Source organism: Oncorhynchus nerka, linkage group LG10 (assembly GCF_034236695.1).
Source record: "Oncorhynchus nerka isolate Pitt River linkage group LG10, Oner_Uvic_2.0, whole genome shotgun sequence".
NCBI classification, from domain to species: Eukaryota; Metazoa; Chordata; class Actinopteri; order Salmoniformes; family Salmonidae; genus Oncorhynchus; species Oncorhynchus nerka.
Genome location: NC_088405.1, coordinates 21,143,909 through 21,167,313, shown reverse-complemented (window position 1 = coordinate 21,167,313; position 23,405 = coordinate 21,143,909). Strand labels below are relative to the sequence as shown.

Here is a 23,405-nt window from a genome sequence, read left to right as displayed (position 1 = left end):
TATTGAGTGGTCTGGGATCTCACCAGCACCACTCTTAAAGCACAGAGATGTTCTCCCACTGACAAAGGAATGTGACTCAAGCTTTCCTGGCTCAGGAGTGGACCTCCTCTGGTTATGTGGCTCCATAGACTTCAGCATCCACACACACACGATTCAGATTGAGAGTCGATCTCAGAACTCTTGGAGAACCACTTCAAGCTCAACTTCAGACGGGCTGAGGCAGCAGCTGATTTTGCTATGCATCTGATGCAGAGTTCATATGCTAGTCAGAACTAGGAATCTCTGAAATGTCTGGCTTGCTGATTCGTTGAAAGCGGCACACGCATAACTAACTACAACCAGTTAGCAAGTTGGAAATGTCAGTTTCCTAGTTCCAACTAGCACGTGAATGCGGCATTTGGGTAGATAATGTTCACAATTGAACCAATAAGCTGGTCATCTGTGAAACTCCCATCCAGCCCTTTTAGAGCAGACTCCTTACTTGTCTTTCTCAGGCTCTCTAAATGCATGTTTTAGGTCTGGAACTGAAGCAGCAACATGTACAGTGGATGGTGTCCGGGAGACAGAAATGGATTGCTGACTCAAACGGTTTGGTTGACCATCTACAGCTGCAGTCATCGCCTTTTTGACATTCAGCACAAAAGGCGTCAATGCTATTGCCTCAGAGGTTGGCGGTGTCAGAGCCTTGGCCATCAATAAACTGTGTCTTAGATGGTTCTTCCAAACTCAGTGTGAAAATATATAAAAACACAGGGAAAATCAAGTTAGACTGCATTGTGCCTTTAAAAACGTGTCAACTTTTAATACAGCAAAATGTAGATATTAAGTGGAAGACTTCAATGTCTACAACGTGATTGTGCTTAAACAATTGAACAACTAAAAAGGACTACAAATTCACCCACGCAACTTATTTTTTTGTTTTATTTTCAGTTGTAATATTCATCAGACTAAAGTTAGTCACTGAAGCTGATGAGACATTGTTTATAAATTCTTTGGCAGCTTTTTACCAAATTGTCTACATTTCAATGAGCCCTTTTAATAGTGATGGCATGATTTTTACACCAGCGTGTTCATTTTATCTATATAAATGTACAGAAAGACAATAATGCAGAAGCTCTTAGAGCTGTATTCACATTTCAGTCAATCATGCATTTGTTATATCTAAATACACACAAAAGCATAAATGTGCAACCATTTTCAGTACGGGAATCCAATATGGACTCAAATGCTATTTTTAGTTGTGTGCAAGAAAGGCACAACCTATAATAAAACGCAACTTGAGTTTCCCCTATATACAGGAAATGTGGCCAAAATATATATATACACAAACAATGGCAAATTACCATTTCAGTTAAATAACCTTTTTAGCAATTCAGTTCAAATGTAACAATAAACTCTGCCAAATCTATTGCACTTCCTATGACAGCAAAAACAGTGATTTCTGTATGCTTGTTCAGCAGCACTTGTATCATTGCAATGCTACCACCAATAAGACTTGATCCAATGTACTGTAAGACTGGGAGGTGGAGCAAAGTATTCATCTAAAGACAAGTGCTGGGTGTGTAATGGAGGGGAGCGGGGTGGTTTACTGGGTGGTGATGAGCTTGACGATCATGTGGATGATACGGGAGCCTCTCGGGCAAGTACACAGGTCCATGCTGGGGTTTCTGATCTTATCTTCGAGAAGCTGGTCCAACTCCCAGCGCAGCTCCTTCACCAGCTCTGCCACCTGCAGCCACACACAGAAGATACTGCAGTCAGGAACACAGAGCTGATTGACGAAGAGCTTATTACTCATTATAATGGCCCAGTTCCCCCTGCCCTGAACACGTGAACTGACCAGGCTATAACTAGGGGCCAGGTAGCCAGGTCAGGATCTTAAATCGTCATTCTGAGAATGATAGCCAATCGGCTTACCTGGTGCGATGCTGCGGCGAACCGGATCCAGCCGTCGTCCAGGGAGATGACGAACTCGCCCTTCTGCAGCTCCACGTTGACCTGCCCCCCCCCAAACAGCACCAAGGGGTACACCGACACCATGCTGCAGTCTCTGATGAACACACGGCTCGTCTTCACCTTCTCATGGTACACCAGGTAGGGGCTGTCGTAGTGGCGCACCTGAAACCACCACACACAGGCACACACAAACTAACCTGGTATCTATTGTGTGGTTGTTTAGTTACTGTGAAAGAGTAGTGGTTGTCTCTGTACTTTATTCGTGGGGCTGTGTGTTACCGTGTAGTTGACGGAGGAGGGGTGTACGTGGACACAGCCGTCATTCTTGGTCATGTAGCGTAACTCGTCTGCTTTGGGCTGCATCTTCACCGCTCCTTTACTGGTCTGCTTGAACTTCTCATGAGGAGACCTCACCTAGCACAGGGAAACACTGGCTTAGCTCAGGTACACACATTATACAAGGACTGAGCTGTTGATCATGCTGGATGGAGGAAGGCTCACCTGTACTACATTGGGATATAGGGCAGCACAGAGCATGGCAGACATCAACCTGATGTTGTCAGAGTTGAGGTTAGCCTGTCCAAGAGTTAAAGGGTGAAATGATTCACTTAATGATTTATGAACAGATTTTATATAGCAATGCAGGATTTATATAATGGAGATTTCTTAGATATATATTTCTCAATAAAACATCCTACCTCACGGCCCGTAGCCTCAATTATACCATCAGTCCCTTTGGCAGCCATTCTCTCAATGACTCTAGCCTTCAGTCCCTCCTTGACGAAGCCAATATCAGACAGCAGCTCTGTAAACTGCCTCTTCAGACTGGCTATCTCCTGCACACCAAAAAGCACATCTCAGACTCTTGCAAGTACTGTACAAAACATGGTAATAATGCCACCTGTCAGGAGACGATGCCACAGAAGAGTATCTCACCTGTAAGCCCCGGCTAGACAGGAAGTTCTCTCTGCAGTACTGAAACCCGGCCTGATTCCCGTTTCTGGCTGCACCACACCAGCCCTGTGAAACGGCAACACAGATTACCTTAAGACAGTCACATATCCACTACAAATCGTATAGCTACTCTGTGTTTTAGATGGTTCTACATATTGCATTACCACTCAGAACCTGTTCATCTGTTTCTCAAGGCAAATGCAATTTTTCCATAGCTGGTTCAGCTAACATTTCAGTATTGAGTGAGTGTTACAGCATGTCAATATGGATGACATGGTTAGAGGATACACAGTGGAGTGGTTCAGGTCTATCCAATATGTACAGCACAGCACCTTGTATGCCTGCAGCAGGGCCAGATGGTCACTGTTGGCCAGGGCATAATTCAGCTTCTTCTCATTGGCCTCCTCCCTCTTATCCCAAGGAGACACCTGGCCACAGGAAGAACACACCGCAGCAGAGGAAAGAAAGGAGGAAGCAGGAGAGGACACATGAGAGGGGTGAGAACACAGGAGAGAGACTTGCGACTGTGAAAAACTGAAATGTTTTTTTCCCTTTTCAACATTCAGAGAGTGAATCACAGGAGTTCACACTTCACAGGGACAATTCTTAATTATTGCTCCTTTCTTTTCAGTTAACGTTTCTACTCATTCCCAAGACCATTGGTAGGCTCAGAGCCACAAATGGTAGTTAGAGGTGGCTTACGAAGGGAGACTTGAAGGCCAGGCTGGCAGCGATGGTGAGGGCAGGGTCCAGGCAGCGAAAGATGGCACCAAACAGCATGAGTTTGCCAATGCGGACGTCCACAGGCAGACAGGCCAGGTGATAGCCCAGAGGGGTGAGCTTCTCGTCGGCCGTCAGAGCCCCCAGGTCCTGCAAACGCTGCTTGGCCGCATCCAGACTGCCCATGGCCGGGGGCTCAATGAGCCGGGAGAACACAGAATCCAGTGGCCGCTCCGCAAACACATCCAGGATCTTAATCCTTTGAGGTGGAAGTGGGGATAAAGACAGAGATGGAGTTGGAGAAAGAGGGCAGTTGGGAAATCTCCAAGTGAAAATGTTTACATTGGTGACAACACATCATGAGTTCCTACATCGAAAATGCAGGGAAGGTTCAAATGAATGACTGTCAGTGGTTAAATAAGGATCTACATGAGGCAGTACATGAGTAAATAACACCTAATTGGTCAGTTGAGAGCACCACGAGAGGCACAGTGCTGTAGTTAGGGGACATGAATCCTGTTCTGCTCTGATTACCTGAGGCAGAGCTGCTCCAAGGGGACTCTCTGGATCTCTGGCAGCTGCTGCTCTGCCAGTTGGTGTTGGAAGCAGTGGCTGGTGAAGAGATGGAAGCACACCCCTGAGGCCACGCGGCCTGCTCGCCCTCTCCTCTGCAGGGCGTTGGCACGGGACACCCACGACTCCTCCAGGCTCTCCATGCTCTTAGAGGCGTCGTAACTGAGGGGACAGACTGAGTCAGCGAAATAACACTCACATACCATCTGGTGTTTTATAAGCATCCTCACAGGCACAGTTATCAAGGACTTGGTCCCCTCCTTACAAGAGGTTAGTATAGAGAATATACGAGTTGTACCAATTAACAGAGTTTGAACTTATCCAATGTGCTCTCATAAAGGAAACCAGTTGAGCAAAGACATCAGAGGGTTTAGAGGTCAGAGGTTATAGTACCTCTTCTCCTTCATCTTGCCTGAGTCCACCACGTAGACCACGTCGTCGATGGTAACGGAGGTCTCAGCGATGTTGGTGGAGATGATGATCTTGGTGACGCCCTCTGGTGGCCGCTTGAACACAGCCTGTTGCTCCTCGTTAGACAGGGACGAGTGGAGCGGGTACACCACACACCTGGGACACACACACACAACTATATCCACAACAAACATAACCCATCTACAGCTGTACCACAAACACACCGGTAGAAAACCTAAACCCATCACAATCACACACAAATCAGAATCTCATCCAGTACAGTGGTCCATGTATTTCCTTACCTGGCTCTGTTCCGGTTGTTGAACATCCTGTTGGACTGGAGCTGCTCATAAAGAGTCTTAATCTCAGCCAGGCCCGGCATGAATACCAACACAGCACCTGGACAGAGCAGGACAGGGAAGGTTGTGTTGTTAATGTTGTTACAGGAGTATTAACACACAGGTACTGCATAACTTCATGGTCAAATGTTAACTCAATTGAAATCATATTGCTACACCTTTACTGTGCATCTATCCATCTGTCATTCCTAGTAATACTTCTGTCTGTGGTGCTCGCTCACCTGGAGGGTAGCTATGGTCCCCGTCCACAATATACTCCAGCACACTCTCCACCAGGTCCATGTTGATCTTATCCAGGTCCATGGCAGATATGGTCTTCAAGACAGACTTCTTGGTGTCTTTAAACAAAATAAAACATCCTGATTAACATTCTCTTCCCAGACAAAGTAGCCGTGGGGAATAGGGTTCCATTCCAGACAGTGTGGTGTATTTAGCAGAGGGGAGGATCAGAAACCTTTGTATCGGACAGTGAGTTCCTGCAGGCTGAGCTGCTGGTCAGGGATGGAGTCTTTAATGAAGTCTTTTTTCTGGAGGTTCATGAAGGACCACATGTCGTCTCCCAGCTGGTCCACGGGGTCTTTGGCCCCCCCTCTGCCTCCCTTACTGCCTGATGAGGACTTCCCCCCGCCCGAGCGCATGAACGGACTGCCATCCTCAATCACATACCTGGGAGGAGAGTAGAATGTACAGGTCAAACAAACCTGAAGAACAGAAACAACACCTTGTTGTGTTTATGGTACAATATTTCAGGTTTGGAAGTGCCATATTTACCGGGTTTTGGCAACTGCATCTTCCAGGAAAAACTGGTCGACAGGGAAAGTGCGTCCTGGGAAACACAAGAGATCGTGACGTAACTACTGACTGGTCTAACTATACACTTTGTTATACACCTTGCCCTAAATACGCTAAGAGACGTGGACTGGGATATTTTCCGCATTGCGGCGAACAACATTGATGAATACGCCGATTCAGTGAGAGGGTTTATTAGCAAGTGCATCGGTGATGTTGTACCCACAGCGTCTATTAAAACATTCCCCAACCAGAAACCGTGGATTGATGGCAGCATTTGCTCAAAACTGAAAGTGCGAACCACTGGTTTTAATCAGGGCAAGGTGACCGGAAACATGACCAAATACAAACAGTGTAGCTATTCCCTCCGTAAGGCAATCAAACAAGCTAAGCGTCAGTATAGAGACAAAGTAGAGTCGCAATTCAACGGCTCAGACACGAGAGGTATGTGGCAGGGTCTACAGTCAATCACGGACTATAAAAGGAAAACCAGCCACGTTTACGGACCAGGATGTCTTGCTCCCAGACAAACTAAACAACTTCTTTGCTCGCTTTGAGGACAACACAGTGCCACTGACACGGACCGCTACCAAAACCTGCGGACTCGCCTTCACTGCAGCCGAAGTGAACAAAACAGTTAAACGTGTTAACCCTCGCAAGGCTGCAGGCCCAGACGGCATCCCCAGCCGCGTCCTCAGAGCATGCGCAGACCAGCTGGCTGGTGTGTTTACGAACATATTCAATCAATCCTTATCCCAATCTGCTGTTCCCACATGCTTCAAGAGGGCCACCATTGTTCCTGTTCCCAAGAAAGCTAAGGTAACTGAGCTAAATGACTACCGCCCCGTAGCACTCAATTCCCCCGCCCTGTACAACTTGGTCCTGTACTTCCTGACGGGCCGCCCCCAGGTGGTGAGGGAAGGTAAAAACATGTCCACCCCGCTGATCCTCAACACTAGGGACGCACAAGGGTGCGTACCTGTGGACGGTGTGTGCTGGGGTAGAGGGTGTGTATCAGTACCTGGTATGTGAACGGTGTGTGCTGGGGTAGAGGGTGTGTGTCAGTACCTGGTATGTAGACGGTGTGTGCTGGGGTAGAGGGTGTGTATCAGTACCTGGTATGTGGACGGTGTGTGCTGGGATAGAGGGTGTGTATCAGTACCTGGAAGGTGTGTGCTGGGGTAGAGGGTGTGTATCAGTACCTGGTATGTGGACGGTGTGTGCTGGGGTAGAGGGTGTGTATCAGTACCTGGATGGTGTGTGCTGGGGTAGAGGGTGTGTATCAGTACCTGGACGGTGTGTGCTGGGGTAGAGGGTGTGTATCAGTACCTGGACGGTGTGTGCTGGGGTAGAGGGTGTGTATCAGTACCTGGTATGTAGACGGTGTGTGCTGGGGTAGAGGGTGTGTGTCAGTACGTGGTATGTGGACGGTGTGTGCTGGGGTAGAGGGTGTGTAGCAGTACCTGGTATGTGGACGGTGTGTGCTGGGGTAGAGGGTGTGTGTCAGTACCTGGTATGTGGACGGTGTGTGCTGGGGTAGAGGGTGTGTGTCAGTACCTGGTATGTGAACGGTGTGTGCTGGGGTAGAGGGTGTGTGTCAGTACCTGGTATGTGGATGGTGTGTGCTGGGGTAGAGGGTGTGTAGCAGTACCTGGTATGTGGACGGTGTGTACTGGGGTAGAGGGTGTGTGTCAGTACCTGGTATGTGGACGGTGTGTGCTGGGGTAGAGGGTGTGTGTCAGTACCTGGTATGTGGACGGTGTGTGCTGGGGTAGAGGGTGTGTATCAGTACCTGGTATGTGGACGGTGTGTACTGGGGTAGAGGGTGTGTGTCAGTACCTGGTATGTGGACGGTGTGTGCTGGGGTAGAGGGTGTGTATCAGTACCTGGTATGTGGACGGTGTGTGCTGGGGTAGAGGGTGTGTATCAGTACCTGGTATGTAGACGGTGTGTACTGGGGTAGAGGGTGTGTGTCAGTACCTGGTATGTGGACGGTGTGTGCTGGGGTAGAGGGTGTGTATCAGTACCTGGAAGGTGTGTGCTGGGGTAGAGGGTGTGTATCAGTACCTGGTATGTGGACGGTGTGTGCTGGGGTAGAGGGTGTGTATCAGTACCTGGTATGTGGACGGTGTGTGCTGGGGTAGAGGGTGTGTATCAGTACCTGGTATGTGGACGGTGTGTGCTGGGGTAGAGGGTGTGTATCAGTACCTGGACGGTGTGTGCTGGGGTAGAGGGTGTGTATCAGTACCTGGTATGTAGACGGTGTGTGCTGGGGTAGAGGGTGTGTGTCAGTACCTGGAAGGTGTGTGCTGGGGTAGAGGGTGTGTATCAGTACCTGGTATGTGGACGGTGTGTGCTGGGATAGAGGGTGTGTATCAGTACCTGGAAGGTGTGTGCTGGGGTAGAGGGTGTGTATCAGTACCTGGTATGTGGACGGTGTGTGCTGGGGTAGAGGGTGTGTATCAGTACCTGGACGGTGTGTGCTGGGGTAGAGGGTGTGTATCAGTACCTGGACGGTGTGTGCTGGGGTAGAGGGTGTGTATCAGTACCTGGACGGTGTGTGCTGGGGTAGAGGGTGTGTATCAGTACCTGGTATGTAGACGGTGTGTGCTGGGATAGAGGGTGTGTATCCGTACCTGGTATGTGGATGGTGTTACAGTTGTTGTAGTACTGGGAGAAGAGGTCAGCGTTGAGGGTGGCACTCATCAGGATGATCTTCAGATCTGGTCGCTGTACCATCAGATCCTTCAACACCAACAGGAGGAAGTCACTGAGGGAGAGGGACGGAGGGTGAGCGAGAGAGCGAAAGAGACAGTGGTCAAAAGCACGGGGAGGCTACTAGCACGATAATGAGCGAGTCTGTGTGTTTGATATCTCACCTCTCCTCTGTGCGCTCATGCACCTCATCCACTATGACATGAGAGATCCCTGTGAGGTCTGCCTCCCCCTCCAGCCTCCTCAGTAGAACTCCTGTGGTGCAGTACAGCAGCCTGGTGGCCGCAGACTGAGGGAGAGAGAAAAATATGAGAGAGAGAGAGAGAGAGAGAGGGGAATATGAGAGAGAGAGAGAGAGAGAGAGAGGGGAATATGAGAGAGAGAGAGAGAGAGAGAGGGGAATATGAGAGAGAGAGAGAGAGAGAGAGAGGGGAATATGAGAGAGAGAGAGAGAGAGAGAGAGAGAGAGAGAGAGAGAGAGAGAGAGAGAGAGAGGAATATGAGAGAGAGAGAGGAATATGAGAGAGAGAGAGAGAGAGAGAGAGAGAGAGAGAGAGAAATATGAGAGAGAGAGAAATATGAGAGAGAGAGAGAGAGAGAGAGAGAGAGAGAGGAATATGAGAGAGAGAGAGAAAGAGAGAGAAATATGAGAGAGAGAGAAATATGAGAGAGAGAGAAATATGAGAGAGAGAGAAATATGAGAGAGAGAGAAATATGAGAGAGAGAGAGAGAGAGAGAGAGAGAGAGAGGAATATGAGAGAGAGAGAGAGAGAGAGGAATATGAGAGAGAGAGAGAGAAATAGAGAGAGAGAGAGAGAGAGAGAGAGAGAGAGAGGAATATGAGAGAGAGAGAGAGAGAGAGAGAGAGGAATATGAGAGAGAGAGAGAGAGAGAGAGAGAGGAATATGAGAGAGAGAGAGAGAGAGAGAGAGAGAGAGAGAGAGAGGGAATATGAGAGAGAGAGAGGGGAATATGAGAGCGAGAGGGGAATATGAGAGAGAGGGGAATATGAGAGAGAGGGGAATATGAGAGAGAGAGAGCGAGAGATATGAGAGAGGATATGAGAGGGGGGGAGGATATGAGAGAGGGGGGGGGGGTATGGGAGTTGGGAGAGAGGGAGCAAGTGTAATTTTTTTAAACAGCTTTAACCAGAATGCAAGGTTATGGATGTGAGCATGTGTACAACATTGAGTTCCACTGACCCTGACAGTCTCCAGGCGGATCTGGTAACCCACTGAGTTACCGAGGCGTTCTGCCCGCTCCTGTGCCACCCTCTCAGCCACGGAGATGGCAGAGATACGGCGGGGCTGGGTGCAGATGATGTTAGCCACCTGGTCAGTAGGCCCACTCAGAGATGCATCCAGAATGAACTGAGGGATCTGGGTGGTCTTACCACACCTGTACAAGACCACCATAAAGACACCATATATTAACACCAAAAACAGAACACTGCAAAATGCAACATCCCTAGTAACACCTGTGGCATTCCACACAAACAATTGTCTGTAACTAATTACTAGATTTTACTTTCCAGATTGATGCAAATATTGAAAATGGTCCTAGAAATATACCATATTGGCCACAGTGTGCTGTGCTGCAGTGGACTCAGGCCTTTCACTGACTCACCCAGTCATGCCACTGACCACCAGCACCTGGCAGTTGTCCAACAGGTCCAGGATGTTCTCCTTCTCATTCCAAGCAGGCAGCTTCTGTCTCTGCTGCAACATGGAGGTGAAGCGCCTGGATGACTGGCAGAGAAAGGAACAGTAAGAGGGGATTAGATGGAGAAAAATAACAGACATTCACATATCATCCTTAGGGAGTGAGCTTTTTCATGACTACGGATATGGCCTTGACTAGTAATGGACAGGACTGATGAATCGCAAGTCTCCCATACCACCAATAGATGGAGCTAAATAGCATAAGACAGGCTGTTTACATGTCCCTCTTGTACTGTAGTAACAGCCCAGAATGAAGTATGTTCTCTACTCTACCTGTTTTGTCCTGAACTCTCGACACAGTTTGGCGTTCTCCTTTTGCTGGCTCCCTGTCCTCTCTTCATGTCTCTTCACCATCTTCTTCCTCAGGTTGACATAGCTCTCGGTCTGAGGAACCACCACTCCTTCCTCATCCTCCTCCTCCTCCAAGTCTTCTGTGGCCTGCTGTATCCTGTGGCTGCTTGTTCTGTTAGTTGGGGCAGTGCTGCTGTTGGCGGTGCTGTTAGTTGGGGTAGTTCTGTTGATGTTCGTAATACTCTTGCTCTCCACATGTGATGCAGTGTTGCTCCTCCCACTCTTGCTCTTCGTCATGGCAACAGCAGCAGGGGGTGGAGCCACTACCACAGGGGGCAGGGAGCTGTATTTATGATGCATGACTGACAGCAGCTCCTTCATGGTGGCCTCGTCCTCGCAGCAAGTGATCAGGGTGTAGACCACGGGCTCCCCCTCCTTCGCTGCAGCCAAGGCCTCCCCGAACAGATGCTCTGTGACACTCAGCCTGGCTGCGGCCCCTATGGTCTCATCGTTAGTGCTGAAGGCCACGACAGGGGCCTGGAAGGGGTAGCGGTTCCCTTTAGGGAAGCGGACCTCCAGCACGTACTCTGGAGAGGAGTAGCTGCTGAACCCAGGTTGGCTGGCTCCCACGGGGTCTTGAGGGCCTGAAGCTGTTCCCTTGGTGGGCATCTGGTGCTTATACTTGCACTTAGCTCCAAACCTGCAGCCGGCACCCTTTAGGTAGAAGCTGCAGACGTCCCTAATTTGAACGGAGTTGTTGGTACGAGCAGATGCGTTCTGTTTACCTCCTGCAATGTCAGCCAGGAAGTCGGGGTCCAAAGTGACAGTCCAAACGCTGTTGGCGATGCGCTCGGTGAAACGGTCGCCGTAGATGGCGGTGAGGGCCAAGGCCTCCTCCTGTCTCTGGGTGAGGCACTCGTCCATGGGCGCCCCTTGGAGGCCATCGGGGGAGACAGCTTTGGGGCCGTAGCGCTCGGAGAAGACCTGGAGGAGCAGCTGTTCCATGGTGGCTCCCACCTCCCCTACACCTGCCTCCAGGGCCTGCTTGCTGCGCTCCCGGTCGAAACCATACCTACACACAACGCCGAGGGAGGGATGTTAGAAACGACACATCAAGACATGACACATTCATCAAAATGACTGGAAGCAACCCCCTTCCTAAACAATTTAAAAAGTGTCACTAAATATCCCACCCTGACATATCATTACAGCTGAGATGGGTACAGAAGGTTAAGTCTGAATCTAAGTGGTGTTGATACCTGCAGAGCTTTCCTATTGCAAACAGTCCTATGACTGGCTCGGGAGTGGGCCGCCGTTCATCCTCAGAGTCAGGATCAAAGACGGGGCTCTCTGCACTCTCAACAGGCTCATCATGGGTGTTCCAGAACTGCCCTTCCTCCCGGTAATCCAGCTCATCATACTCCTCCTCTTCCTCATACTCCTCTTCTTCACTGAGAAAGGAAAGGTGGGATAAGATCACGTGATGTTATTAGTCTATTCGGGTCAACAAGGTGACACCTGATACATCCCAGTGCAACTAAACAAATCTCTACCGAGAAGAAAACACCATCCCTGAACACAAACCAATGATTCTAATATTATACAGTCCCCCAGTGTTCTAAAGGCACCCCAGTGTCCTAAAGGAGCGTTCTAAAGGCACCCCAGTGTTCTAAATGAGTGTTCTAAAGGCACCCCAGTGTTCTAAAGGTACCCCAGTGTTCTAAAGGAGTGTTCTAAAGGCACCCCCGTGTTCTAAAGGAGTGTTCTAAAGGCACCCAAGTGTTCTAAAGGAGTGTTCTAAAGGAGTGTTCTAAAGGCACCCAGTGTCCTAAAGGAGTGTTCTGAAGGCACCCCAGTGTTCTAAAGCAGTGTTCTAAAGGAGTGTTCTAAAGGCACCCCAGTGTTCTAAATGAGTGTTCTAAAGGCACCCCAGTGTCCTAAATGAGTGTTCTAAAGGCACCCCAGTGTCCTAAAAGGCACCCCAGTGTTCTAAATGAGTGTTCTAAAGGCACCCCAGTGTCCTAAAAGGCACCCCAGTGTCCTAAATGAGTGTTCTAAAGGCACCCCAGTGTCCTAAAAGGCACCCCAGTGTTCTAAATGAGTGTTCTAAAGGCACCCCAGTGTCCTAAAAGGCACCCCAGTGTTCTAAATGAGTGTTCTAAAGGCACCCCAGTGTCCTAAAAGGCACCCCAGTGTTCTAAATGAGTGTTCTAAAGGCACCCCAGTGTCCTAAAAGGCACCCCAGTGTTCTAAATGAGTGTTCTAAAGGCACCCCAGTGTTCTAAAGGAGTGTTCTAAAGGCACCCCCGTGTTCTAAAGGAGTGTTCTAAAGGAGTGTTCTAAAGGCACCCCAGTGTCCTAAATGAGTGTTCTAAAGGCACCCCAGTGTCCTAAAGGCACCCCAGTGTTCTAAAGGAGTGTTCTAAAGGCACCCCAGTGTTCTAAAGGAGTGTTCTAAAGGCACCCCAGTGTTCTAAAGGAGTGTTCTAAAGGCACCCCAGTGTTCTAAATGAGTGTTCTAAAGGAGTGTTCTAAAGGAGTGTTCTAAAGGCACCCCAGTGTTCTAAAGGAGTGTTCTAAAGGCACCCCAGTGTTCTAAAGGAGTGTTCTAAAGGAGTGTTCTAAAGGCACCCCAGTGTTCTAAAGGAGTGTTCTAAAGGCACCCCAGTGTCCTAAACGAGTGTTCTAAAGGCACCCCAGTGTCCTAAACGAGTGTTCTAAAGGCACCCCAGTGTTCTAAAGGATTGTTCTAAAGGCACCCCAGTGTTCTAAAGGCACTCCAGTGGACAGTCTCTCACAGTATGTTTTGAGAACACTCACTCATATGGCTCATCGTCGTAGTCCTGGGTCTGCAGCTCTCTCAGCAGCTCTTTCACCTGCTCCTGGTTCTCATTGGTCATGAAGATCTTCTGCATGGGCATGTTGCCCATCATCTCAGGCCTGAGGCGAAGCTTGTCTTCATCCAGCAGCCTAGGCCGAGGTCTCTCGCTAATTAGGGATTTGGGTAAACCCCTACCATTAACCTTTCCCCTACCCCTATCTCCGCCACCTCTACCCCTCCCTCCACCAGTGCTCCTTCCCCTTCCTCCTCTACCTCTGCTGCTACCCCCGCTGCCCCGGCTGCCCCCACCCCTTCCTCTGCCCGAGGTGGGCCTATGGATAGAGAAAGAGAGATGAGAGAAATAAGTTAATTATTCAGGCTTATTCCACATTTCAAAGGATCAGAGCAAGCATGACTACTCTAGTAGCTAACTAATTATCTTAAGACAAATGCTCAGGATAAGAGCGTTGGCTAAATTACTAAAATGTAAATGTAATTACACTGTACCTGTTTGAGCGACTGGGTCCAAAATCAAGACTGAAATCATCACCGTCATCCCAGCCACCACTAGCTGCCTTTCCACCTCCCCCCCCCCCTCCTCCTCCTCCTCCTCCTCCCCTCCCTCTTCCTCCTCCTCCTCCTCCTCTGGGCTTGTTAAATCGCCCTCCACCTCTGTTGGGCTGCCCCCTCCTTCTTCCACTCATTTCAAGTCTCTTTCTGTAATCCAAAGTACAATCACACCTGAAGAGAACAAAAGCAGATACATCAAGAGGTACATTATTAGTGCTGTGGTGTCAACCCTGCTCAGGGTTGGAAAGCATCTAGAGTTCAAATGTGTGTCTATTTCATGAATAAGGTCTACACAAAACTAAGTGCATAGTCACCACACATACCTTCAATGCAATGGCATTTGACACCTGCTTCTGACCTGTGCTGAATGAGAGGATGAGAGCAAGATACAGTTGTCGACCTGTAGAGAGAGAGAGAGATGCAGTCTCATACCAGATGTAGTTTGCAACGAGCCTTTGACTATTCAATAGCATAACACATTGCCAGGTAACTGTTATTATGCGCCGGACATACTTCTTGCATTACTGTAGCACTCGGTTGTTTTGCAGTTGCTGACTTCACTTCCTACTCTGGGCTTCAGTTTTTAGTTCAATGACACATACGGCGCCGGTGGCCATAATTATACAAGGCACGGTGACGGTGCCTTAAACGGGAGAACTGGGTAGCTAAAGTTGTACTTTCTGGCTGACAAAACACGTTTACATCGTGTTCAGTTCATAAAACGCAATGGGTTGTGGGCAAACGAGATAATTGAATAGAATGAATCAACAGTACACTTAACAGTCAGCTTGTACTGAAGATGGCTAGTCAGTAGCCATGCTAGCTACCGTTAACGTTAGCTAGCTAAATAGTTAGCCTAGCTACCGGCAGGTTGGTAGAAAACATTGTTTATTTCTTTATGGGCAAGAGGACATTTAGTGAAAGCTTTTGCTTAAAAAAAAGGTACAATCTACGAACGGTCGAGGAAAAAAACACATAAGAGAGACAAATAACAGTTTATTTAGCCAGAGACCGAAGAACGTGTACAAACCTGACACAAAGCTGATCGGTCCACCGGCAAATTCAGCTTCTCTCTCATTGGTTAATGAATCAGAGGTCAAAGTTTCTTTTCCGTTGAAAGTTGTATAACTTTAGAGTTGCCACGGTAACATAACGTTTAGGGAACTGCAGAGAGCAACAAAATTAGCTGGACCAGCACGAAAAAAGAGTGTAAGATATAGTCATGTTTGAACGAGCAACACATCCCAAATGTGTAGACTGTCTTGACAGCCAGACAGCCAGCTAAAGTTAGCAAGCCAGCTTATGACTCAACATTAAGTAAATTGTCAAAGCATCACAAAAATGTCAGGTGAGTTGCTAGCCAAGTAAAACTCCGGTGTACTTGACGGTCAGTTGATGTGAAGTACATCCTGGAGTTAGGTTTTACTGGCTAGTTAGCTATCTAGCTACCACAGGAGGTTGGTGGCACCTTAATTGGGGAGGATGGGATCGTGGTAATGGCTGTAGCAGAATAAGTGGAATGGTATCAAATACATCAACCACATGGTTTGATGCCATTCCATTCACTCTGTTCCTTATAATGTCATTATTAATGAAGTGTTTTTCCTGCAGAGAAGAAATTAAAGGCCACAGAAAGCAAAGGTACAGACCAGACTTCACAGACCATCCTATGTATATCCTAAATATTGTACATTTGTGTGCTTTAGGCTAACTATTATCCTATGTATCAGCTTATGTTTTGAACTACACTCATATATTTCATTTCAGAGGAACGCAGTTTGAAAGTATCCTATATTTTCCAGAATGATGACAGATATGGGAAATCCTCATATCATATTGACAGAGTAACATTATATTTTTGATTTGAACTGTTAGAACCACATGTTATAACCAGCTACATTGTGGGATGTCATCACCAGAAGGTGAGTGCTGCAGGTCCACAGAGGAATTTGTGGTGAGGAGTGGCATAGGCAAACATGATTTCAGGGGGGGTACTCTGCTGTGAGTGGACAGTGCTCCCTCTATTCCATATGGAAGGCAGAGGGACTCTGGAGCATCCCTCTGGGGCAATGTATGAAGGGGACTTTAAAGACAACATGTACCACGGCACTGGGACATACAGATTCCCTGATGGGACCAAATATTGCAACAGCAAGAACAGGTAAACCCATGACTTTAGCATGTTCACTTTTTCCTGTCATATGTAGATATAGGCTAGTAGTGAATGTTAGGCTAGGCCTATGGCTAACTATAGCTCTATTTGTTGTTTTTGACTAGGTTGGAGGGTGATGGGAAGTTCAGATTCTCTGGGACTTGTTTGGACTGGAGGCATTCACAACAAGGCAGCTCCTGGCTTGAAACTTAAATTCCACATGTACCCATGACATGATGTGAGATAACATAACTCTAATTCGTCATTTATTTCTTACATTTTATGAGCATTTATTGAATATACAGTTAGTCGGAAGTTTACATACACTTAGGTTGGAGTCATTAAACCTTGTTTTTCAACCACTCCACAAATTTCTTGTTAACAAACTATAGTTTTGTCAAGTCGGTTGGGACATCTACTTTGTGCATGACACCATACATTTTTCCAACAATTGTTAACATACAGATTATTTTACTTAAAACTCACTGTATCACAATTTCAGTGGGTCAGATGTTTACATGCACTAAGTTGACTGTGCCTTTAAACAGCTTGGAAAATTCCAGAAAATTATGTCATGGCTTTAGAAGCTTTTGATATGCTAATTGACATCATTTGAGTCAATTGGAGGTGTACCTGTGGATGCATTTCAAGGCCTACCTCCAATCTCAGTGCCTCTTTGCTTGACATGGGAAAATCAAAAGAAATCAGCCAAGACCTCAGGAAAACAAACCATTTAAATGAAATGCTTCCGAATACTAATTGAGTGTATGTAAACTTCTGACCCACTGGGAATGTGATGAAAGAAATAAAACTGAGTTTAAATGTATTTGGCTAAGGTGAATATAAACTTCCAACTTCAACTGTACATAACACATATTCAAAATAACAAAGTTAGACTCCAGTGAGAGGGAGATTTTAAAGGCACCTAATAAAACGGCACATACAATGTCCTTGTTCTTCCAATAAAACTCCTGCAATGAGTCTCTTCATGGTCTCTTCAAGATTTTTGCCTGTAGCAAAGACTGAAGTAGTCAGTGAGTATATGACAGTGTGGTAAACTCCTCATGGCACCATGCAATGAATGAGATATTTCTCTTACTTTGAGTCACTCAGCCAAAAGTCCTCAGTAGAGGTGATGAAACACAGTCAGTGTGTCTGTGTAAGCCTCAGTTAACTAATGCTACAGTATATATAACTTTTTCCACTACTGCAATCTTTTAATGATGCACTATGCATACATCTCTCCTCCATTTCCTGGTTGCTAAAATTCTAATAGTTCGCCTAGTTTCAGTTTATGTGACAAAACAAGCAGTCATTGTGTGAAGAATCATTGTGCCTTCTAAACCGCTGTGAAATAACTTTTCCATAACCAAAAATATTGTATTTTCAGGTGTTTGAAACTGGTGTACGAAACCAAAAGTAAAAGAAGCAAATACTAAACTTAAGAACGGGAAGCTTAGAAATAGTGCACACAGAGCAGATCTACCAGTTCACAGACTTGCTTTCAGTGCGAATGACAGATCTATAACTCATATTTCTATGTGAATTTGGTCAGGTCGCCCAAAAAGTTATATATTGCAGCTTTAACTGTTTATAATCAGCATAGTAATCTACATCAGTGGAGGAATCCATCAATGAATGTTCTGTTTCTGGAATGCCAACAAGAATGTATTTTTACTCCCACCATTTACCATGACACAGTAAAGTGTGTGGTAGAATGTATACCAGGGTATACAGTGTCTATGCTTAATGTCTGCATCTGGTGTTAACTTTGTTCGCCTAATTCAGTTATGTGATGAATTTCTCAATAACACGTGTGTTGGTTATTGTTTATTTATTTATCTGTTATTTTACCAGGTAAGTTGACTGAGAACACATTCTCATTTACAGCAACGACCTGGGGAATAGTTACAGGGGAGAGGAGGGGGATGAATGAGCCAATTGTAAACTGGGGATTATTAGGTGACCGTGATGGTTTGAGGGCCAGATTGGGAATTTAGCCAGGACACCAGGGTTAACACCACTACTCTTACGATACGTGCCATGGGATCTTTTATTTTTTTTATTTCACCTTTATTTAACCAGGTAGGCAAGTTGAGAACAAGTTCTCATTTACAATTGCGACCTGGCCAAGATAAAGCAAAGCAGTTCGACACATATAACAACACAGAGTTACACATGGAGTAAAACAAACATACAGTCAATAATACAGTAGAAAAATAAGTCTATATATACAATATGAGCAAATGAGGTGAGATAAGGGAGGTAAAGACAATAAATAGGCCATGGTGGCGAAGTAAATACAATATAGCAATTAAAACACTGGAATGGTAGATTTGACAGTAGATGAGTGTGCAAAGTAGAAATACTGGGCTGCAAAGGAGCTAAATAAATAAATACAGTAGGGGAAGAGGAAGTTGTTTGGGCTATTTATAGATGGGCTATGTACAGGTGCAGTGATCTGTGAGCTGCTCTGACAGCTGGTGCTTAAAGCTAGTGAGGGAGATAAGTGTTTCCAGTTTCAGAGATTTTTGTAGTTCGTTCCAGTCATTGGCAGCAGAGAAGTGGAAGGAGAGGCAGCCACAGGGGGAATTGGCTTTGGGGGTGACAAGTGAGATATACTCATGTACCTGCTGGAGCGCGTGCTACGGGTGGGTGCTGCTATGGTGACCAGCGAGCAGAGATAAGGCGGGACTTTACCTAGCAGGGTCTTGTAGATGACCTGGAGCCAGTGGGTTTGGCGACGAGTATGAAGCGAGGGACAGCCAATGAGAGCGTACAGGTCGCAGTGGTGGGTAGTATATGGGGCTTTGGTGACAAAACGGATGGCACTGTGATAGACTGCATCCAATTTGTTGAGTAGGGTGTTGGAGGCTATTTTGTAAATTACATCTCCGAAGTCGAGGATCGGTAAGATTAAGGTTATGTAAGTAAGTAAGGTTATGCCTATAAGTGTCTTCAGTAAATCATCAAACATCTGCTGAGGTGAGTAAGACATTTAAACGTGTTAACCCTCGCAAGGCTGCAGGCCCAGACGGCATCCCCAGCCGCGCCCTCAGAGCATGCGCAGACCAGCTGGCCGGTGTGTTTACGGACATATTCAATCAATCCCTATACCAGTCTGCTGTTCCCACATGCTTCAAGAGGGCCACCATTGTTCCTGTTCCCAAGAAAGCTAAGGTAACTGAGCTAAACGACTACCGCCCCGTAGCACTCACTTCCGTCATCATGAAGTGCTTTGAGAGACTAGTCAAGGACCATATCACCTCCACCCTACCTGACACCCTAGACCCACTCCAATTTGCTTACCGCCCAAATAGGTCCACAGACGATGCAATCTCAACCACACTGCACACTGCCCTAACCCACCTGGACAAGAGGAATACCTATGTGAGAATGCTGTTCATCGACTACAGCTCGGCATTCAACACCATAGTACCCTCCAAGCTCGTCATCAAGCTCGAGACCCTGGGTCTCGACCCCGCCCTGTGCAACTGGGTACTGGACTTCCTGACGGGCCGCCCCCAGATGGTGAGGGTAGGCAACAACATCTCCCCGCTGATCCTCAACACGGGGGCCCCACAAGGGTGCGTTCTGAGCCCTCTCCTGTACTCCCTGTTCACCCACGACTGCGTGGCCACGCACGCCTCCAACTCAATCATCAAGTTTGCGGACGACACAACAGTGGTAGGCTTGATTACCAACAACGACGAGACGGCCTACAGGGAGGAGGTGAGGGCCCTCGGAGTGTGGTGTCAGGAAAATAACCTCACACTCAACGTCAACAAAACTAAGGAGATGATTGTGGACTTCAGGAAACAGCAGTGGGAACACCCCCCTATCCACATCGATGGAACAGTAGTGGAGAGGGTAGCAAGTTTTAAGTTCCTCGGCATACACATCACAGACAAACTGAATTGGTCCACTCACACTGACAGCGTGGTGAAGAAGGCGCAGCAGCGCCTCTTCAACCTCAGGAGGCTAAAGAAATTTGGCGTGTCACCAAAAGCACTCACAAACTTCTACAGATGCACAATCGAGAGCATCCTGGCGGGCTGTATCACCGCCTGGTACGGCAACTGCTCCGCCCTCAACCGTAAGGCTCTCCAGAGGGTAGTGAGGTCTGCACAACGCATCACCGGGGGCAAACTACCTGCCCTCCAGGACACCTACACCACCCGATGTTACAGGAAGGCCATAAAGATCATCAAGGACATCAACCACCCGAACCACTGCCTGTTCACCCCGCTATCATCCAGAAGGCGAGGTCAGTACAGGTGCATCAAAGCTGGGACCGAGAGACTGAAAAACAGCTTCTATCTCAAGGCCATCAGACTGTTAAACAGCAATCACTAACATTGAGTGGCTGCTGCCAACACACTGTCATTGACACTGACCCAACTCCAGCCACTTTAATAATGGGAATTGATGGGGAATGATGTAAATATATCACTAGCCACTTTAAACAATGCTACCTTATATAATGTTACTTACCCTACATTATTCATCTCATATGCATACGTATATACTGTACTCTACATCATCGACTGCATCCTTATGTAATACATGTATCACTAGCCACTTTAACTATGCCACTTTGTTTACTTTGTCTACATACTCATCTCATATGTATATACTGTACTCGATACCATCTACTGTATGCTGCTCTGTACCATCACTCATTCATATATCCTTATGTACATATTCCTTATCCCCTTACACTGTGTATAAGACAGTAGTTTTGGAATTGTTAGTTAGATTACTTGTTGGTTATCACTGCATTGTCGGAACTAGAAGCACAAGCATTTCGCTACACTCGCATTAACATCTGCTAACCATGTGTATGTGACAAATAAAATTTGATTTGATTTGAGAGAGCATAGATAACTTTGTTTCCTTTTATTTTGGAGTTTGGAGATAAATTGTTTACCCCTCTGACAAAGCAAGAATAGGTCAGAGCAGCACTGCCCCTTGTCAATTTGCTGTTCCAGGCTATAGCCTAATGATATAAGGCAGGCTGGGCCTTTCTCAGAGAAAGAGGACTGGACATGACTTTGCCTACGCTTTAGTTCACGGATGTTGGTCCTTCCCCCTTTCAGCTAGCTTGGAGTGCCCGGGACTGTTGATATGGGTGTGGAGGGGAGGGCCGGGGGTGGTTGGTGGTTGGAGGGGTGGGAGGTAGCATGGCACATGTACTGCATCACCCATCCATCGTATCAGATCGGAGGAGAACATGCCCATACCTCCATACGCTTATCAGGGTGAGCGAGAACAGCACTCCACAAACACACAAAGAATGAGAACATTGTTCACAGGAAGGCCTTGATTTGTGGGAATAGTGTGACCTTCATTGAAACACGCATCTCTTGTTGAGTGTCTGAACTAGCTTTTCATCCCCAGTGGTCCTGTGCTGTAGCCTTCCAAGCACAAGGCAATAACTTGTGACACTGGTAACAAGGCTATGTTACATAAGGAGGGGCAACACACACAACTCCCTGATTTCTTGGAAAACAACCAGCTAGCACATTTGGTTCCTTGGAAGTTGTGGGAACGTATGTTTTTGGTTTCACACAATTGCATTTTATTGATATCCTGGAAATTGTAAATATTCCAGATCGTCCATGGCCTGCATACTCACCAGACATGTCACCCATAGAGCGTGTTTTGGATGCTCTGGATCGACGTGGACAACATCATTTTCCAGTTCCTGCCAATATCCAGCAACTACGCACAGCCATTGAGTGGGACAACATTCCACAGGCCACAATCAACAGCCTGATCAACTCCATGCGAAGGAGATGTGTTGCGCTGCATAATGCAAATGGTGGTCACACCAGATACTGACTGGTTGTCTAATCCATGCCTTTAACTTTTTTTTAAGGTACACTACATGACCAAAAGTATGTGGACACCACCTTGTCGAACATCTCATTCCAAAATCATGGGCATTAATATAGAGATGTTTCCCCTCTTTGCTGCTACAACAGCCTCCACTCTTCTGGGAAGGCTTTCCACTAGATGTTGGAAGATCTGCATTCCAATTCATCCCGAAGGTGTTCGATGGGGTTGAGGTCAGGGCTCTGTGCAAGCCAGTCAAGTTCTTCCACACCAATCTCGACAAACCATTTCTGTATGGACCTCGCTTTGTGCACGGGGGCATTGTCATGCTGAAACAGGAAAGGGCCTTTCCCAGACTTTTGCCACAAAGTTGGAAGCACAGGATAGTCTAGAATGTCATTGTATGCTGTAGCGTTAAGATTTCCCTTCACTGGAACTAAGTGGCCTAGCTCCAGACCATTATTCCTACATCCACCAAACTTTACAGTTGGCACTATGCATTTGGGCAGGTAGCGTTCTCCTGGCATCCGCCAAACCCAGATTCGTCTGTTGGACTGCCAGATGGGGAAGTGCGATTCATCACTGCAGAGAATGCGTTTCCACTGTTCCAGAGTCCAGCTTTACACCACTTCAACCGACACTTGGCATTGAGCATGGCGATCTTAGGTTTGTGTGAGGCAGCTTGGCAATGGAAACCCATTTCATGAAGCTCCCAATGAACAGTTCTTGTGCTAACGTTGCTTCCAGTGCTTCCAGAGGCAATTTGGAACTTGGTAGTGTAGCAAACGTTTACAGACGGTTATACACTTCAGCACTCGGCGGTTCTGTTTTGTGAGCTTGTGTGGCCTACCCAGTGGCGATTTTTGCATGTAAGTCTATTCCACTCCACAGAATAGCAGGCTATTCATGATGGCTTTGCAATGCTTACAGTTAGCCACTGATTCCTTCCAAACCACTCATTGTTGAATTTGCGATTTCTAACTTGTTGTGTAATGTTTATGTCCAATGGCCGATGAGCACCGATACGTTTTATCTATAATTTCTCTTCATTATTTCTCTTCATATGACAAGGATTAAAAATAATTTGCCAGTAGATTGTCAACTTGATTCATGATGATGACTGCTAAGATCGCTATACACCAAGTCACTTGGCTCTGTCATAACCTCACATGGTCTCTCCTATCATTGCTATGCAGACGACACACAATTAATCTTCTCCTTTCCCCCTTCTGATGACCAGGTGGCGAATCGCATCTCTGCATGTCTGGCAGACATATCAGTGTGGATGACGGATCACCACCTCAAGCTGAATCTCGGCAAGACGGAGCTGCTCTTCCTCCCGGGGAAGGACTGCCCGTTCCATGATCTCGCCATCACGGTTGACAACTCCATTGTGTCCTCCTCCCAGAGCGCTAAGAACCTTGGCGTGATCCTGGACAACACCCTGTCGTTCTCAACTAACATCAAGGCGGTGGCCCGTTCCTGTAGGTTCATGCTCTACAACATCCGCAGAGTACGACCCTGCCTCACACAGG

The 23,405-nt window shown here is 47.1% G+C and overlaps 1 protein-coding gene and 1 long non-coding RNA gene across 2 annotated transcripts; both read right to left on the bottom strand.

Moving 5' to 3' along the window:
* Positions 1-907: 907 nt before the first annotated feature.
* Positions 908-13,558, bottom strand: dhx57 (DEAH (Asp-Glu-Ala-Asp/His) box polypeptide 57). The gene is made up of 21 exons (XM_029669156.2): positions 13,310-13,558; positions 11,749-11,940; positions 10,472-11,561; positions 10,104-10,225; positions 9,680-9,875; positions 8,642-8,766; positions 8,399-8,532; positions 5,745-5,799; positions 5,428-5,639; positions 5,195-5,311; positions 4,917-5,013; positions 4,597-4,770; positions 4,165-4,365; positions 3,613-3,889; positions 3,243-3,338; positions 2,893-2,976; positions 2,655-2,792; positions 2,458-2,532; positions 2,236-2,370; positions 1,918-2,118; positions 908-1,729 (listed from the first exon to the last, which is right to left on the bottom strand). The coding sequence occupies exons 1-21, from the start codon at positions 13,420-13,422 to the stop codon at positions 1,586-1,588; spliced, it is 3,978 nt and encodes a 1,325-aa protein (XP_029525016.1). The 5' UTR covers positions 13,423-13,558; the 3' UTR covers positions 908-1,585.
* Positions 13,559-14,029: 471 nt separating this feature from the next.
* Positions 14,030-15,145, bottom strand: LOC115134997 (uncharacterized). The gene is made up of 3 exons (XR_003864423.2): positions 14,911-15,145; positions 14,204-14,280; positions 14,030-14,051 (listed from the first exon to the last, which is right to left on the bottom strand). It is a non-coding gene; the product is annotated as an uncharacterized LOC115134997 (long non-coding RNA).
* Positions 15,146-23,405: the final 8,260 nt, after the last annotated feature.

Bases quoted from the DNA above. Each gene is read 5' to 3' on its own strand.
- dhx57 (XM_029669156.2), bottom strand. From the start codon at position 13,422: ATGATGGGCAACATGCCCATGCAGAAGATCTTCATGACCAATGAGAAC. The intron at 11,941-13,309 runs GTGAGTGTTCTC...TTCCTTTCTCAG, and splicing joins TACGACGATGAGCCATATGA to TGAAGAAGAGGAGTATGAGG. The intron at 3,890-4,164 runs GTAATCAGAGCA...TCCACCTCAAAG, and splicing joins TTGGAGCAGCTCTGCCTCAG to GATTAAGATCCTGGATGTGT.